At 68.8% G+C, this 16,038-nt stretch overlaps 3 protein-coding genes across 7 annotated transcripts; 1 reads left to right on the top strand and 2 right to left on the bottom strand.

Moving 5' to 3' along the window:
- Positions 1-1,539: 1,539 nt before the first annotated feature.
- Positions 1,540-10,133, top strand: LOC113988223. Of its 5 annotated transcripts, none has more exons than XM_039389750.1 (8): positions 1,540-1,666; positions 1,955-1,961; positions 2,467-2,871; positions 5,314-5,419; positions 6,881-6,983; positions 7,645-7,797; positions 8,081-8,247; positions 8,843-10,133. In XM_039389750.1, the coding sequence occupies exons 6-8, from the start codon at positions 7,647-7,649 to the stop codon at positions 10,094-10,096; spliced, it is 1,572 nt and encodes a 523-aa protein (XP_039245684.1). In that variant the 5' UTR covers positions 1,540-1,666; positions 1,955-1,961; positions 2,467-2,871; positions 5,314-5,419; positions 6,881-6,983; positions 7,645-7,646; the 3' UTR covers positions 10,097-10,133. The 5 variants fall into 5 exon arrangements, with proteins under 5 accessions (XP_039245684.1, XP_027577401.2, XP_039245683.1 ...); XM_027721600.2 differs by having other exon boundaries at positions 1,776-1,961; XM_039389749.1 differs by lacking the exon at positions 1,955-1,961.
- LOC113988222 (retinol dehydrogenase 13-like) lies at positions 10,088-12,519 on the bottom strand. The gene is made up of 6 exons (XM_027721599.2): positions 12,295-12,519; positions 11,410-11,649; positions 11,240-11,329; positions 10,919-11,107; positions 10,529-10,635; positions 10,088-10,446 (listed from the first exon to the last, which is right to left on the bottom strand). Exons 1-6 carry the CDS (start codon positions 12,449-12,451, stop codon positions 10,252-10,254), a joined length of 978 nt encoding a protein of 325 aa, XP_027577400.1. The 5' UTR covers positions 12,452-12,519; the 3' UTR covers positions 10,088-10,251.
- A 1,355-nt stretch (positions 12,520-13,874) lies between these two features.
- Positions 13,875-15,987, bottom strand: CUNH2orf81 (chromosome unknown C2orf81 homolog). The gene is made up of 6 exons (XM_027721589.2): positions 15,979-15,987; positions 15,325-15,540; positions 15,025-15,243; positions 14,830-14,934; positions 14,506-14,684; positions 13,875-14,088 (listed from the first exon to the last, which is right to left on the bottom strand). Exons 1-6 carry the CDS (start codon positions 15,985-15,987, stop codon positions 13,875-13,877), a joined length of 942 nt encoding a protein of 313 aa, XP_027577390.2.
- Between the last annotated feature and the right edge of the window lie 51 nt (positions 15,988-16,038).

The raw sequence follows: 16,038 nt of genomic DNA, 5'->3' as shown, positions 1-16,038 counted from the left end.
GCTGGAGCAGCCTGGAGCATCCTCCCCACAGGGGGGTCACACCTGGCCGGGCTTGGGGGACCCTGGGAGGAAGCAGGAGGTGCCACAGACCTCCAGGGATCCCCAGTGCCACCCATCCCAGCTCCACTCCACTTCCCAGGACACGGACCTCCCCACACACCGCTCCAGCCGTCGCTCTGCGGGACCCACGTGGATTTTCTTGCGCCCAAACTCTCTCTGCAACTCCTCATCACAGGTGAAAAAGCCCCAAAAACATCCCACCTGATGCTCCAGGCTCCTCCCTGGGATCTGGGACAAACCCAGCTGGAACAGCCCCAGCTCAGGGAGCACATGGAGCAGGAGGTTAAAGCCCTTCAGAATCTCCCACTATTTGTGTAGCACAAGAAAAAATTCCACCTCATTGCATTTATACGTGTTTTATACACCCAGTCCCCAGTGAAATTCCTTCACAAAGGGGACTTTGGGGTTGGGATGAGTTTGCCAGAAAACTCAGTTCAGGAGAGAAATTCTAAACCAGCACTCGGGGTTCGGTGGTTGTTGTGTCGATAACCAATTCTGATGAGTTTGAGACTCTTTTAATCCCTCTCTAAGCCCTGCACACCCCTCAGGGACCCCAAAAGTCAGCCTGGGCTCTGCTCTGCCTGAGGAGGGGAATCACAGAATGAAGGAGTCATGCAATGGTTTGGGTGGGAAGGGACATTAAAACCCATCCAGTGCCACCCCCTGCCATGGGCAGGGACACCTTCCACTATTCCAGGTTGCTCCAGCCTGGCCTTGGACACTCCCAGGGATCCAGGGGCAGCCACAGCTTCTCTGCCCAACCTGGGCCAGGGCCTCCCCACCCTCCCAGCCAGGAATTCCCTCCCAATATCCCATCTAACCCTGCCCTCTGGCACTGGGAAGCCATTCCCTGTGTGCTGTCCCTCCAGGCCTTGTCCAAAGTCCCTCTCCTGCCACAGAGCTCAGGGACGCAGGGGCTTCACCAGCCCCCCCAAATTAGGGACATCCAGCACCTAAAAGGAAGTTCCTCACCCAGGTCACTTGGGAACAACCTGAGGGGGGGACAGGGTGTCACCAAGGCCAGCACTGCACTCCCTGCAGGGATCACACCCCGATCTCCATGGAATTATGGAACAGCTTAGGGTGAAAAATCCCTCTGAGACCCCCAAGTCCACTCACTGCCCAGCACTGCCAGGGCCACCCCTGACCACGTGCCCAAGTGCCACATCCACAGGGCTCTTAAATCCCCCCAGGGACTGTGTTTCCACCCCTGTGCCAGGGCTGGACAGCCCTTTCCAGAGGGAATTTTCCCAATATCCAACTAAACCTCCCCTGGCACAGCTGGAGCCGTTCCCTCTCCTCCTGTCCCTTGTTCCCTGGGAGCAGAGCCCAAATCCCTCCCGGCTCCCCCCTCATGTCAGGGGGTTGCAGAGCCAGAAGGTCCCCCCTGAGCCTCCTTTTCTCCAGGCTGAGCCCCCCCCGCTCCAGGTGGGGCTGATCCCGGCACTAGGACCCGGCAGATCCCTGGATTCTGCGCCCTCCCGGCTCTCCGCGGCACCGCAGCCCCCGCGGGTCCCTCGGCAACCCCAGCTCGGGAGGGAGCCGGGATGGGATCGATGCTCCGTAGCCACAGCAACGCCCGGACACGCCAAGGACGCGGCGGGAGGTCAGTGGATTCCGGCTCATCCCCATCCAACCCCCCGGCATTCCCGGCCAATTCCAGGTGGGATCGTTCCCGGGAAAGCCGATCTAACCGCGTCCCTGCTCCGCTCCAGCGCTCGGGGAAGGGCACGCCAGAACTGCCCCTTCCCTGCGGGACTTTGCTCGGCTGCGGGAGCAGCAGCTCCCGGATTCCCTCCCTCACAAACCCCCGGGATCCTGCTCCGAGCAATTCCCAGCCCTCAACTTCTCTCCCTCATTCCTTACGGAATTCCTGGCCGTCCTCCTCCCTCAGAGAGCAGGTAAAGGAGGGCGGGGGGGGGAGAATACCCAGGGATTCCATAATCCATAAACCCCATTCCATCAACACCCCAATCCCTGGAGCACCCCAATCCCTGGGCACCCCAATCCCTGGAGCACCCCAATCCCTGGAGCACCCCAATCCCTGGAGCACCCCAATCCCTGGGCACCCCAATCCCTGGAGCACCCCAATCCCTGGAGCACCCTGGAATAGCTGGCTGCAGAGCCGAGGGGCCGATCCAGCCGGGGCACTGCCCCCCAAGCTCCTGCATCCCTGCCATCCCCACCACCCATGTCCTGCCCTGCTGTTTTCCATTCTTCAGGCATTTTTCCAGCAAACGGGGCAGACTGGAAAGCTCAGGAATGGGTGAAAACCCCCCCGAAATTTTCCTCTGCCGCATCGGGGTGGAATTTGGGGCTCTGGATCATCAGTCACACGTGACCGCCTGGGCAGCCCCGGCAGCTGCTCAGGCTGAAATCCATTAAAATTCCCCGTTTTCCCCTCAGACACACCGAAGGAATCTCATCCCCTGATCAACCCCGCAGCCCCGAGGGAGGGACAGCCACCGCCCCGCTCCTTCGGGAACAGAGGGAGGAAGGGATGAAGGAACCGCTCCAAGGTCCCCTGGGCAGGTGCCCAAACAGCCTGCCCGGAGCCTCCAGCAGCCCCGGGAAGGCGCCGTGGGAGAGCCCCGGGCTGCGGGAATTCCCGACCGACACGAGCGCACCCGGAATTCTGGGGGACAGACACAGACACCCGAAAATGCTGCGTGGAACTGGGGCCTGCCAGGACCCCACGGCCCGGGAAGGGCGTGGGAAGGACCATCCCCACCCATCCAGTCCGGATCCCGGAATTCCCAGAGCGAGGGATGGCACCAGCAGAGCCCCCGGGACCCCTCACAGCCCACACAGGTACGGCCTGCACCCCCTTAATTAACCGGGGCTTGTTAATTTAATTAAGGTAACTAATTAACAGCTAATCCATCTCATTGTTTATTCACACACTGTGCTAACGGGGGTGGGCCCTGCTCCGACGGAATTCCCAGCAGGCAGAATTCCCAGCTGGAAAGGGCTCTGCCTTCCCTGCACCCAGGACTGGGGAGATCCAGCCCTGCCAGCCCTAATGAGCTCCCCCCAATTGGTAATTAATTAACAGAGAATTGATCCCATTAATTAATTATTCACCAGTCGTACCAACCAGGGCTGACAGAGTTCCCAGCAGCCAGAATTCCCTGCTGGAAGGTGCTGGGCCTCCTCTGGATGCAGGACCGGGAATTCCTGGCCGTGCCAGCCCCGCTCTGTCCCCGCCAGCCCTAACGAGCTCCCCCAATTAGCCCGGGCACTAATTACTGACTCATTCCACCTTCCCACTCCCCCACTGCAATCCCGAGGGACTGGGGGGTTTTCCTTCCCCCCAAACTCCTCCCCCTGAGCCCCCCCCGGAGCCCCCGACATTCCACAGGGAGCGGAGGGTCCTGGCACCGCTGGGAAAAGGGGAACTGCAGAGGGAACAGCCCCGGGAGCTGCAGCCACAGGCAGCTCCCGGGAAAAGGGGGGCCCTGAGGGGGAACCTTGGGAATGAAGGGCCTCGGGGGGCCCAGGGAATGGGGATCTTTAGGGGTCCCTGGGGAATGGGGGGCCTTGGGGGGGCCCACAGGGGGTAACAGACCCTGGACTGAGCCCTGCTCCGGTACAGACCCCCAGACCCCCCTCACACAGACCCCTGTACTCCCCCCAGACCCCAAAGACTCCCTCCTACATCTTTTTATCCCCCCCACCACCACAGACCCCCCAAAGACCCCCACACAGACCCCCAAACACTCCTGTGCCTCCCACACGCACCCATATGCCCCCAGACCCCCTCCAAAATCCCCATTATCTCCTCGTACAGACCCCCAAACACACCCACACACCCCCTCAGCCCCCCCAGATGCCCCATAAACCCCTTACACAGAACCCCAAACACCCCCATATGCCCCCTGAGACCCACCCACAGACCCCCATCACCCCTTTAGACCCCACAGACTCTGCACACACACCTCAGACACCCCCAGACCCCTCACAGAGACCCCCAAACACCCCTTTAGACACCCCCACACTCCATCCACATGCCCCCATAGATCCCTCTACACCCCCATAGTCACCCCCATAGACCCCTCTCACACACCAACACCCCCACAGACCCCTCCCACATACCACAAACACCCCAGACACCCCCAAACCCCCTCTTTAGATGCCCCCACAGAACACTGTACACCCCTATAATCGCCCCCAGAGCCCTCCTACACACCCCAAACACCCCCAGGCCCTCCCAAAACCCCCCCTCAGACGCCCCCACGCCCCCTTAACCCCCCCTATAGTCGCCTCTACTCTTCCATAATCGCCCCCAGACCCCCAACAGACCCCTCCCTCAGACCCCAGACACCCCCACAGACCCCCTATACACCCACACACACCCCAAACACCCCCCGGACCCCCCCAAAACCCCCTTCAGACGCCCCCACGCCCCCTTACCCCCCCCACAGACGCATCTACCCCCCCATAATCACCCCTAGAAACCCCCCACGACCCACACAGCCCACCCCCCCCCCCCCAAACCCCCCGGACACCCCCCCAAAACACCACTCAGACACCCTCCAGCCCCCTTAACCTCCCCACAAACGCATCTTCTATACCACCACCCCCACATAATCAACCCCTAGACCCCCCCCCCAGACCCTCCCACCCCCGCCTATACAAACCCACCGACCACCCCCCCAAACACCAAACCACCCACCGGACCGCCCCAAAACCCGCCTTAACCCCCCCCCCAGACGCATGCTACCCCCCCCATAATCGCCCCTAGACTTCCCTTCAAAGACCCCAACACACCCCCTATACAACCCCCCACCCCCCAAACCCCCCCGGACCCCCCCCCCCCAAAACCCCCCTTTACACGCCCCCACCCCCCCCCTTTTACACACCCTGCACCCCCCGCACCCCCATAACCGGGGCCGCACCGCTCCCCACCACCCCCGCCACACCTCCCCGTGGCCCCCACGCCCCAAATCTCCCCCCTTTGTCCCCCACAATCCTCCCCCCCCATCGTGTGTGTCCCCAGCTCCCCCCCCCCCCCGGTACCTCCGGCCAGGCCGCTCCCGGTACCGCCGACCACGCCCGACCACAAGGCCCCCCCTCGGGCTGCCCCGCGCCGTGCCTGACGCCCAGCGCGGCCGTACGGCCGCGCTGGGCGTCAGGCACGGCGCGGGGCAGCCCGGAGGGGGCCAGTAAGGGCAAAAGGGGTCCTTCGTGTTGCGCGCAAGCGCAAAGCGCGCAGTGAAGCCCATGGAGGGGTGTCATGGCGGGGCCTGGCAGAGAGGGGAGGAGGAGGAGGAGGAGGAAGAGGAAGAAAAAAAAGGGGATGGGACCAGTCGGGACGGGACGGGAAGAGAAGGGATAAGACGGGGGAGAGGAGCCGCCGGTAAGTGCTGGCGGGTCCCAGTGATAGCGAGGGGAGGGGTGGTCCCGGGAGGTGTTGCCATGGAGACGGGTTGTTTACGCGCCGCCCCGCTCGAGGCGGGGGGGTTGGCGGGCTCGGTCTTGGGCCTGGTGGTGTGGTTTTGGTGTTGATTCCAGCGCGGGAGGGGGAAGGAGGAGACTCCCAAGGGGGGGTGGTCGGGGGTCTCAAAGGGGGGGGTCCCCAAGGCGGGGGGGGTCGGTGAAGAGGGGGGTCCCCAAAAGCGGTCCCTGAGGAGGGTCCCTGGGGAGGGGTCTCCGAAGGGGAGTCCTTAAGAGGGTGTCCCAAAAGAGGGGTCCCAAAGGAGGGGGTCTCCAATTAGGGGATCCCAAAAGGGGGTTCCCCAAGGAAGGGTCCCCAAAGGAGGGGTCCCAAAAGGGGGTTCCCCATGGAAGGGTCCCCGGGGTGGGGTCTCGGAGGGGGGCATCGCAAGGAAGTACCCCCAAAGGGGGAGTTCCCCAAGGAGGGGGTCCCTGGGGAGGGGTCTCTGAGGAGGAGTCCCTAAGGGGGTATCCCCAAGGAAGGGTCCCAAAGGAGGGGTCCCTGAGTGAGGGTCCCCAAGGAGGGGTCCCCAAAGCGGCCGGTGTGGGGGAGAGATCCCCCTGCCTTGGACTGTCCCCGCTGATCCCGGCACCGGGAGGGGTCTGTTCCCGTGCCCCCGCCGTCCCCGATCCCCCCCCGTGTCCCAGCGCTGCGATCCCGACCCGCTCCGGGTCCCAGGGCTGCAGTGCCGCGGTGCCATCCCGAGTCCCGCCGCTCCCCGCGCCCGGATCCCGGCGCCGCGGCCCCTGTCCCGCCCCTGTCCCGCAGTTTTGCCCCCGGGGGGCCGTGCCCGGGGCTGTGGCGGTGACAGCGACGGTGTGACCCGGCCCTGCCGGCCCCGCGTCCCTCACCGTGCCCGGCACCGGCACCTCGTTCCTCTACTCCCGTGTTCCCGAGGTCCTGCCGCGCCCGCCGCCCCTTCCCACCGGCCTGTGCCCGGAGCTGCTCCCCGGAGGGGCTTTTCCCAGTGTCTTGAGGGTCTCTTCCTGGCCCTGGAGGGTCTTTTCCCGGTCCCCGGGAGTTTTTCCCAGTCTCCAGTGATCTCATCCTAGTCCAGGAGGGTCTTTTCCACATCCCAGAGGGTCTTTTCCCTGTCCCTGGGAGTCTTTTCCCTGTCCCTGGGAGTCTTTTCCTTCTCCCAGAGGGTCTTTTCCCATACCCGGAGGGTCCTTTCCCGGTCTCCATGTTCCCATGTCCCCGGCCCCCCCGGCAGCAGGGCTGGTGTTCCTTCTCTCCAGTTTCCACCCCGGTGACCCTTCCCCACCCCACTGGGCTCTCCGGGATGTCTCCCAAGTTTACACATTCAGGAACTGGGATTCGGTGTCGGGCCGAGGCTTTAATATCCCGTCAGGATTCACCCCCTCGTTCCTTGCTGAATTCCAGGGACACGGGCCAGTGCCACCACCCGGGAGTCCCCGGACCCACTTAACCCCGGGATAACTCCTGGCCCGCTCCCGGAGCCGCCGCTGCCCGCCGGGAGCTGCGGGTGAGGTTTGGGGGGGCCCGGGGGGGTTCAGAGGTCGGGCCGCGCTGGTTCATCCCTGGATCGCGGTGGGATTCCCCCCAGGATAAAGCCGAGAACAGAGTGAAACCGAAACCAAAAGGGGCACCGGGCGGGGCCGAGGGCACGGCCGGGCCGGGCGGGGCCGGCTCTGCCCCGGCTGACGAGAGGGACCCCAAAAGGAGGTCGGGCCGTGCCGGGTGGCGGGGCCGCGTCCCGTCCCTGAGTGTCCCTGTCCCCACAGCGGTGGCCGTGGGGGCTGATCCCTGACTGTCCCGGTCCCATCCCTGTCCCCAGGGATGCCCCGGCACCGGGCAGTGCCCACAGGGGCTGATCCCTGACTGTCCCCGTCCCTGTGCCACCCCAGGGATGCCCCGGCACCGGGCAGTGCCCACAGGGGCTGATCCCTGACTGTCCCCGTCCCTGTGCCACCCCAGGGATGCCCCGGCACTGGGCAGTGCCCACAGTGGCTGATCCCTGACTGTCCCCGTCCCTGTGCCACCCAGGGATGCCCCGGCACCGGGTAGTGCCCACAGTGGCTGATCCCTGACTGTCCCGGTCCCATCCCTGTCCCCAGGGATGCCCCGGCACCGGGCAGTGCCCACAGTGGCTGATCCCTGACTGTCCCCGTCCCTGTGCCACCCAGGGATGCCCCGTCGGCGGGCAGTGCCCACGCTGGCCTCGCTGTGCCTGCAGAGCCTGGCCCAGCACATGCAGAGCTTCTGGGCCAAGGACTACAGTGACAACTACCTGGACGAGTACGAGTTCCGCTTCCTCGTGGGCCCCTTCAACGACCTGGGTGAGCCCTGGGACCCCCAGGGGAGGGGAGGGGGCGTGCCAGGCTCCCTGAGCCCCCCATGCTGGGCAGGAGGTGGTGCCGGGGCCCTGGGACCCCCAGATGGGTGGAGGGGTATCGCTGACCCCCAGGTGGGTGGGTGGCCGTGCCAGGGCCCTGAGACCACCCTGCGGGGCGGGTGGAGGTGCCGGGCACCGCTGACCCTCGTGTGGGGTGAACGGGGGTCCCGAGCCCTGCTGGCCCCCCTTGCCCGGTGGGTGGGTGCCCCACTGAGCCGTGCCCCCAGCCTGCGGGCTGGTGCAGGAGCTGCTGCGGCTGCTGGGGACGAGCCGGCGCCTGTCGCGCGCGGCGCTGCACCTGCTGCTGCTGCCTCACCTGCGCCAGCTCAGCCTGCGGCACTGCCCCGCCCTGGCCAACAACGCCCTGGGCCACCTCGTCGTCCTGCGCTGCCAGGTGGGCACGGGGCAGCGGGGCACAGCTTCCCTGGGGCGGGGGCAGTGGGGACACAGCTTCCCTGGGGCTGGGGCAGCAGGGCACAGCTTCCATGGGGCTGGGGCAGCGGGGCACAGCTTCCCTGGGCTGGGGCAGCAGGGCACAGCTTCCCTGGGGCTGGGGCAGTGGGGACACAGCTTCCATGGGGGGCTGTCATGGGCCTTGGGGCTCGGGGTGCCACTCTCTGTGGGGATGGGGGAGAGGGGCTGGGGGTGCAGTGGCCCATGGAGCTGGGGAAGCCCACCTTCCATGGGGCTGGGGGTGCAATGGTCCATGGAGCTGGGGAAGCCCACCTTCCGTGGGGCTGGGGGTGCTGTGGTCCATGGGATTGGGAGAGTGGGGCCCATCCTCTGTGACACTGGGGATGCCCACCCCCCGTGGGGCTGGGGGTACCAGGGTCCATGGGAAAGGGGCAGTGGGTGGGGGTCCCAGATCTTGCTTGGCATCTTGGGGTGCCCACCTTCTGTGGGGCAGGGGGTGCCCACCCACCACGGGTGGGTACGGGGGATCTGTGCCCCCCTGCCCGCCCCGCTGAGGGTCTCCCGTGTGACTGCAGGGCCTGAGCTCCCTGGACCTGGGGGGCTGCGGGCGGCTCTCCCCGGCCGTGCTGGTGGACGTGGCCGAGGGGCTGCCGCGGCTGAGCCGCCTGGGGCTGGCACACACGCAGGCCAACGTGCAGGTGCTGTCGGCCGTGGGCTCCTGCTGCCGCCTCCTGCGGGAGCTCGACGTGTCCGGCTGCAGGAAGGTGACCCCGCGCGCCCTGCGGCACCTGGGCTACGACCCCCTGGCACGGGCCCCCGGCTGCCCCGCGCTGCGCGTGCTGCTGGCCCGCGACCTGGAGCCCGACGGGGACGCGGCGGCCGCCGTGGCCTTCCTGCTGCTGGCCCTGCCGCGCCTGGACGTGCTGGCACACGGGGCCGTGCCGGACGCGCTGCGCCTGCTCCACGCGGGGCAGCTGGACGGCACCGCCGACCCCGAGGGCTTCCCGGCGCTGCGGGAGCTGGCGCGGGGCCGGGGGGGGCCCCCGCTCACCCTGCCCCTGCGGCAGCTCGAGGAGCTGGAGGAGGACGCCCTGGGCACCGGCCGCGCCGTGTGTCCCCGGGCCGAGGAGCTCAGCGTGTGGCTGGGGGACGGGCCCGGCCCCGCGGGGCTGCGGGAGCTGCCGGCCTGGGAGTGCCTGTCCCGGCTGACGCTGGGCTGTGCCGGGCAGCGTGGCCGGGCGCTGGCGGAGGTGCTGCCGCTGGCGGAGGCCCTGGGCACCCGCCTGCACGCCCTGACCCTGCATGGCTTCAGCTGCCCAGACCCGCTGTCGCTGCCCGCCCTGCTCGCCGGCTGCCCCGGCCTGCAGAGCTTCAGCACCGAGCTGCACGTTCCTCCGGACCCCCACGCCCCTGCCGAGCCCCCCACCCTGCCACCCCGCTGGGCCACCGACCTGCTGCCCCAGGGGCTGCCCCAGCTGCAGAGCTTCTCGCTGGCCCTGGCCGGGCCCGTGCCAGCCGCTCACGTGCCGGTGCTGAGCTCCACGCTGGCCTCGGTGCTGAGCCGGGCCCCGCGGCTGCAGAGCCTGTGCCTGCTCGCCCTGCCCTTCCCGCTGGACTCGGTGCTGGAGCCGGAGCTGGGGGAGCTGCAGGAGCTCTCGCTGGCCGGGAGCCAGGTGTCCCCCCACACCGTGTGGCACCTGCTGGGCTCCGAGGGGCCCCTGCGGCGCCTGGACCTGTCCCGCTGCCCCGACATCCACCGGCGCGACTACGACGGGTTCCTGCAGTTCGTGCGGAGGCAGCGCCTGGACCTGGACATCACCTGGGAGTGACGGCACTGGGGGCTTTAATAAAGGGGTCACACTCCCACCGGGCCGGCGCTGTGTCATCCCTTGGGTGGCACGGGGCGGGCACACGGCAACCAGAGGGGTGATCGTGTCTCCCTCCCCACCCTGAGGGTCTCCCTGTGTGGCCACGTGCCGAGGGCTCAGCCCCGGGGTCCCTCCGTGAGCCCCGTCAGCCGCTCCGACGCCTCCCAGAGCTTCCGTGCCAGCGCGGCGTCGCGGGCGGGCGCCGAGGGCAGCGCCAGCCGGCACGAGCTGTCGAAGTACTTCCCACTGACGCCCTCGGCCTCCTCCGACACGGCGCAGAAGATGGTGCTGGCAGCGCCCTGCTCGGCCGACTGCGGGGGACGCGGGTCAGGGGGGTCCTGCAGCCCCTGCCCCCCCTCTGCCCCGGGCCGGGCAGGACCCGGCCCCGCTCACCTTGATGAAGGGGCGCAGGAGCACGAAGAGCGCCCGCACGGCCCAGCTGAAGTGGCGCATGATGCTGGTGCTCACCACGCCGGGGCTCAGCGCGTTGGCCGTCACCCCTGCCGGGCCGCAGCGTCAGTGCCACGCCAGGGCACCACGGGGAACGGCGGGAGCAGCCCCAGCCCGGCCTCAGAGCAGGGCCTCCCCCGTGCCTGGCGCCAGGGCCACCCTGGCCGGGGTTCTGCTGCCCACACGTGTTCTGGGGAGTCTCCAACTGGGGTGAGACCCCCCAGCGCCATCGGCAGCCCCTGGGCCGTGGCACAACAGCACAGAGGGGGTGGGATGGGGGTGGCCCTTGGGCGTGCCCGGGTGCCCCTCGGCACAGCCAACCCTGGCACCCACCTGTGCCCCGCAGACGCCGCGCCAGCTCCGCGGTGAAGAGCAGGTTCATCAGCTTGGTGCTGCTGTAGGCAGCGTCGTACCCACCCGGGTGCCGCTGCCCCGTGAGGAACCCGCTGTCGGCCGTGCCCACGCTGTGCCGGAACGACGAGACATTGACCACCCGCGAGGGCGCCGAGGCCTTCAGCAGGTCTGTGAGGAGCAGGGGGTGAGCGGGGAGGGGTCCCGGATCCGCCACACCCCTGTGCTCACCCGGCAGCAGGGCGTGAGCAGGAATGGTGTGAGAGGGGAGGGCACCCCAGAGCCCCCCGGCCCCCCACCCACCCAGCAGCAGGTTGGTGAGCAGGAACGGGCCCAGGTAGTTGGTGGCGAAGGTTTGCTCCAGCCGCTCGGAGGTGATGGTGAAGGGCAGCCCTGGAAAAGGGGGGTGGGCACTGTGTGGGCAGCACAAAAGGGGCGGGGCGCTGGACCGGGCGGGGGCCGCGGGGCCGTACCGGTGACCCCGGCGTTGTTGACCAGCACGTCGAGCCGCGGCTCCTCCCGCAGCACGGCGCGGGCGAAGGCGCGCACCGAGGCCAGCGAGCCCGTGTCCAGCAGTCGCAGCACCACCGCCGGGTTCCCGGTGGCCGCCCGGATCTCCTCCACCGCCGCCTGGCCCCGCTCCCGGCTCCGGCACGCCAGGATGGTGCGGGCGTTCCGGCGCGCCAGGTCCATGGCCACGCACTTGCCGATGCCTGCGGCACACGGAGCGGGCCGGGCTGATCCCCGCCGGGCCCCCAATGCGAGGGGTCCCCGGGGGTCACCTGCTGTCCCCAGGGTCCGGGCAGCCCCTTCTGCGGGCCCCAAACCCCCCCCCAGCCCAGTACCCACACAGCTCTGTGTCAGTGTTCCGGCACAGCAGGGAGCAACCGGGGCGGGAACGGAGCCGAGCACACGTGGGGCCACCCTGTCCCTGGGCACACGGGGACACCCCGATCCCAACCTGGGGGTCCCAGTGTCCCCGGCTGTGCCAGCCCGACCCCGTGCTCAGCAGTGGGACACGGGTGGGAGCAGTGACCCCCTTCCTGGTGTGACAGGGTGGCCGTGGTGGCCGGCAGTGTGGTGACCTTGGCTGTCAGTCATTAACGCAGCCGGGACAGAGTCTGGACACCGAGGGTGGGCAGGGGGCACGAGGGGTGCCCACCCGGCATGAGGTGCCATGGGCCCGGGGCCCGGGGATCACATTGTGGGTTCCCAGGGACCAGCCACCGGCTGCTCCCACAGCCGTCTGCAGCCCCGAGGCAGGGGCTGGGCACCAGGGCTGGAGAAGGGACACCCACGTTCTCCGCAGGACACCCCACAGCTCCGTGTCACCCACACACGTCCCCGTCCCCGCTCACCGCTGTTGGCTCCGGTGACAATCACTGTCTTGCCCGTCAGGTCGGCGGGACACTTGCGGGGGTCCCAGGGGGGTCTGCGCCTGGCCCAGAGCAGCAGCCCCGAGGGCAGGAGGAGCAGGAGCCACCACGGTGGGCTCAGGGCCCCCGGCAGCTCCATGGCCGGGCACGGGCGGGGCCGGGGACAGAGGTCGGAGCAGGACCTTTGCCCAGCCGGCAGTAGGGCACGGCACGGGCCCCTCTGGCCCGGGAGCTGCCGGGACACCGGGACAGACAGGAGAGTGGCTGGAGCGGGCAGGAGGGTGAACTGTGTGCCCCCTGTGCCACCCCGGTGTCCCGTGTGCCACCCCGCTGGAAAGGGTTAACGGCAGTTGCAGTATTCCCTCTAATCAGCACTCCGTGGTGAAACCTGTCACTGAAAACTCCGCGGGCGCTGCCTCCGCCCCGACAGCAAAAGGAACAACGTTTCAGTTCTGCCCCTGCCCAGGAGGGACCCAAACAGCTCCTTTTCACCCCAAAGTTTTCCTGCGGTGCGTTGTGTGACAAGGAAGGAGCTGCACAAGCATAGGGAGCGGGACCAACAGGACACTTGATTTTGGGGTACTTGTCTTGTTCGACCCCCAGAGTGGAGCCCCACGAACACCGAATGAAGTGCCGAGCACGTGCGACGGCGAGACCACGCCCACTCCGCATCACGCTATGAACTGAAACCACGCCCACTCACCTCATTCTAATGAAGATCCGAAAACCACGCCCACTCCCCCTCTTATGCTAATGAGGAACTGAAACCACGCCCACTCACCTCATTCTAATGAAGATCCGAAAACCACGCCCACTCCCCCTCTTATGCTAATGAGGAACTGAAACCACGCCCACTCACCTCATTCTAATGAAGATCCGAAAACCACGCCCACTCCCCCTCTTATGCTAATGAGGAACTGAAACCCCCGCCTCATTAGCAACAGAGAGTAGGCGTTGTTTCCAGGTGCCGCTCCGGTGTCCCCTGTACCACCTCAGTGTCCCCGGTGCCACCCCAGGGCTGTTCACCCCCCTCGCTGTCACCCCGGGGCGGCTGCAGGAGGGGCCATGCCCGGAGCAGCCCCGACCCGGTGGCCGCGTCCTCCCGGACGGGCAGCCCGGGGACAGGGCGAGGCCCACGGCTTGCTGATGGGGTGAAACCACCCGTGTCACCCCGTTCCATCCCCCCGGTTTCTCCTCTGGGGGCAGATGGGCTGCGGGGACGCGCCGCGGGTGGGCCCGGGGGGTGGCGGCACCGCGGCTGCTGCGGCCGGAGTTCACGGCCCCGCTCCGGTGGGACCGCCCGGGCCCCGGTGCCGGTGCCGGGCAGCGGCGGGAGCCCGGCGACGGAAAACCCCTCTGATTTGATTTTATTCCTGTTCTCTTCAGCAGCCCTGGCAAAGGGCCCTGAGCTCCGGTCCCGGTGCCGGCCCCGGCGCGACTGGAGGTAGGACACGGGGTGCCGAGGGCCCCCCGAGGGCCGGGGGTCCCCCCGGAGCTGGGACAATCCCAGGAGGGGCAGCGCCCGGCGCAGCCGCATTCCCGGCGGGTTTTCCAGGCTGCCCTCAGCGCTCGCCGTCCGACGCGAGCCGGAACGCCGGGGCGGAGAGGATGGGCCTCAGCTCCCGCTCGGCCTCGCTCACCTCGCCCTCCTCCTCCTCGTGCTCGCCGTGCCCCGCCGTGCCCGGCCCGCGCCGCTCGCCGCCGGCCCAGCGCACGGTGACCCCGGGCGCCAGCAGCGCCGAGCTCAGCCAGGAGTCGCACGGCGGGGGCTCGGGGCTGGGGGGGCCCGGCGGGGGCTGCGGGGGCCCCGGCGGGGCCGGCTGGCCCCGACGGCCCCCCGTGTCCGGCGGCCGGCTGGCGCGGGGGGCAGCGCGGGGCCGCGGCCGCTCGGGCTCGGTGAACACGTCCAGCACCTTCACCTGCGGCCGGACCCGCGTGGAGCCGCGCCGGGCACCCGGCCTGGCGACCCCCGGGGCGGGGCCGGGCCCCTCCGACACCGCCCCCGGGCCGCGAGGGGGTCTCCCCGGCTGGAGGGAACCCAGGCTGGCGCGGGGGGACGATGGCGGTGCCGGCTCTCGGTCGCCCGGCCCGGCCCCGCGGGATGCCCGCTGTTCCCCCCGCGCCGGGGGCTCCGGGGGCTCGGCCGGGCGCGGGGCCGGGGGCCGGGGGGGGCCCAGCGGGGCCGGGCGGGGCCGGGGCGGCCGCGAGGGACGGGATTCTCTGTCGGGGGACCGGGGGGCGGTGGGAGGCTTCGGGCGGGGTGGCCCTGGCGCGGGCAGGGTGGGAACAGCGCCGGGGACCCGGCCGGGAACCGCGGGGGGAGCTCCGGCTGCTGCGGGGGGGTCCTGGCTCGGGGGCTTCGCATCGAGGACCTGCCGGGGGCAGAGGGGAGCCGGTGTGGGTGGGGGTGTCGGGGTGCCCCGTGGGGTGAGCCGGGGTGGGTGACACTCCGGGTGGCCCCGGAGCTACAGGGGCTCAGCGCGGGGGGGTCACAGGGAGGGACGGGGCACGTCTCACCTCTCCCCGGGACAGACGGACAGCCGGGACGGTGACAGCGTCGAGGGCCCGGAGAGGATGCTCGGAGGAAGCCTCGTCTGTCACGGGGGATTCCTGGGACGGGACCTGCCCGGGGGGACAAAGAGGGGCCGGTGTGGGTGACACCGGGTGTCCCGCGGCCCCGGGCGGTTCTGCGGTGGTCGGGGCACGTCTCACCTCTCCCAGGGACGGAGGGACCAGCCGGACGGGGACAACGCCCTGCGCCGAGGTGTCCAGGACGCAGGGCTGGGGCTCCTCGTCCTCGCTCCAGGCTCGGGCTCGCTCGGGGTCCGGGTCCTCCCCGGGGTCGGGGTCCCCCTCGTCCCGCGCCAGGAACCGCCACTCGACGACACACAGGATGGCGTCCCGCGCCCGGGACACCGTGTAGGGCACCCGCTGCAGAGACAGCGCTGAGACCCCCGCCCGGACCACCAGACACCCCTAGGACCCCCAAATCGGGGGAGGGCGGTCTCTCACCTGCCGCGCCACCGCCGCCCGCACGCTCTCGGCTATCACCCGGTCCAGGAGCTCGGCCAGGATGTCCTCGACATCCAGGGGTTCCCCGGGCGGGGACCTCCTCCCGCCCTCGGCCGGGGGCGTGTGGGTGTCAGAGTGGGTGGAAGCCCGGGGGGAGGCCCGGGCGGGGGGGCGCGACTTGTCCCGTCGCGCTTTGGGGGCTGACGATCTCTTTTTCTGCGCGGGGACAGGAGACCCCACAGCTCCCCCTGCCCAGCCGAGCGGGGACACGGCATCCCGGGGGGGACTGACCCAGTGCACCCCAGTGTAGACCAGTACAGCACAGCCCACCCCAGCGCGGACCTCCAGCTCATCCCAGTACGTCCCAGTATAGACCAGTACACCCCAACCCATCCCAGCGCGGGCCCCCAGCTCATCCCAGTATAGACCAGTACAGCACAGCCCACCCCAGCTCATCCCGGTACACCCCAGTATAGCGCATACACCTCAACCCACGGCAGCGAGGGCCCCCAGCTCATCCCAGTACATCCCAGCTCATCCCAGTACATCCCAGCTTATCCCAGTACATCCCAGCTTATCCCAGTACACTCCAGCCCCCCACACCCGCCCCAGCCCCTCCCACCCCCTGTGCCCCCTTCCCCCGCCCCGTCCCACCTCGGCCATCCCTCCCTTGGCGTCCCGGTCTCCACGGCAACGCTGACGTCATCACCGCGC

Source organism: Pipra filicauda, unplaced genomic scaffold (assembly GCF_003945595.2).
Source record: "Pipra filicauda isolate LSUMZ 115617 unplaced genomic scaffold, ASM394559v2 scaffold763_size104425_pilon, whole genome shotgun sequence".
In the NCBI taxonomy this organism is placed as follows: Eukaryota; Metazoa; Chordata; class Aves; order Passeriformes; family Pipridae; genus Pipra; species Pipra filicauda.
Note: the sequence above shows the minus strand (reverse complement) of the source record. Positions and strands in the feature narration are given on the sequence as shown.

Bases quoted from the DNA above. Each gene is read 5' to 3' on its own strand.
- LOC113988223 (XM_039389749.1), top strand. From the start codon at position 7,647: ATGCCCCGTCGGCGGGCAGTGCCCACGCTGGCCTCGCTGTGCCTGCAG. The intron at 7,798-8,080 runs GTGAGCCCTGGG...CCGTGCCCCCAG, and splicing joins GGGCCCCTTCAACGACCTGG to CCTGCGGGCTGGTGCAGGAG. The intron at 8,248-8,842 runs GTGGGCACGGGG...GTGTGACTGCAG, and splicing joins TCGTCGTCCTGCGCTGCCAG to GGCCTGAGCTCCCTGGACCT.
- LOC113988222 (XM_027721599.2), bottom strand. From the start codon at position 12,451: ATGGAGCTGCCGGGGGCCCTGAGCCCACCGTGGTGGCTCCTGCTCCTC. The intron at 11,650-12,294 runs GTGAGCGGGGAC...CGTGTGCCGCAG, and splicing joins TGTCACCGGAGCCAACAGCG to GCATCGGCAAGTGCGTGGCC. The intron at 10,636-10,918 runs GTGGGTGCCAGG...GCGGCCCGGCAG, and splicing joins GCGGCGTCTGCGGGGCACAG to GGGTGACGGCCAACGCGCTG.
- CUNH2orf81 (XM_027721589.2), bottom strand. The intron at 15,244-15,324 runs GTGAGAGACCGC...CTGTCTCTGCAG, and splicing joins GGGCGGCGGTGGCGCGGCAG to CGGGTGCCCTACACGGTGTC. The intron at 14,089-14,505 runs GCCCCGCCCGGC...GGGCCCCCCCAG, and splicing joins CGTCCCTCGCGGCCGCCCCG to CCCCGAGCCCCCGCCGTGCG.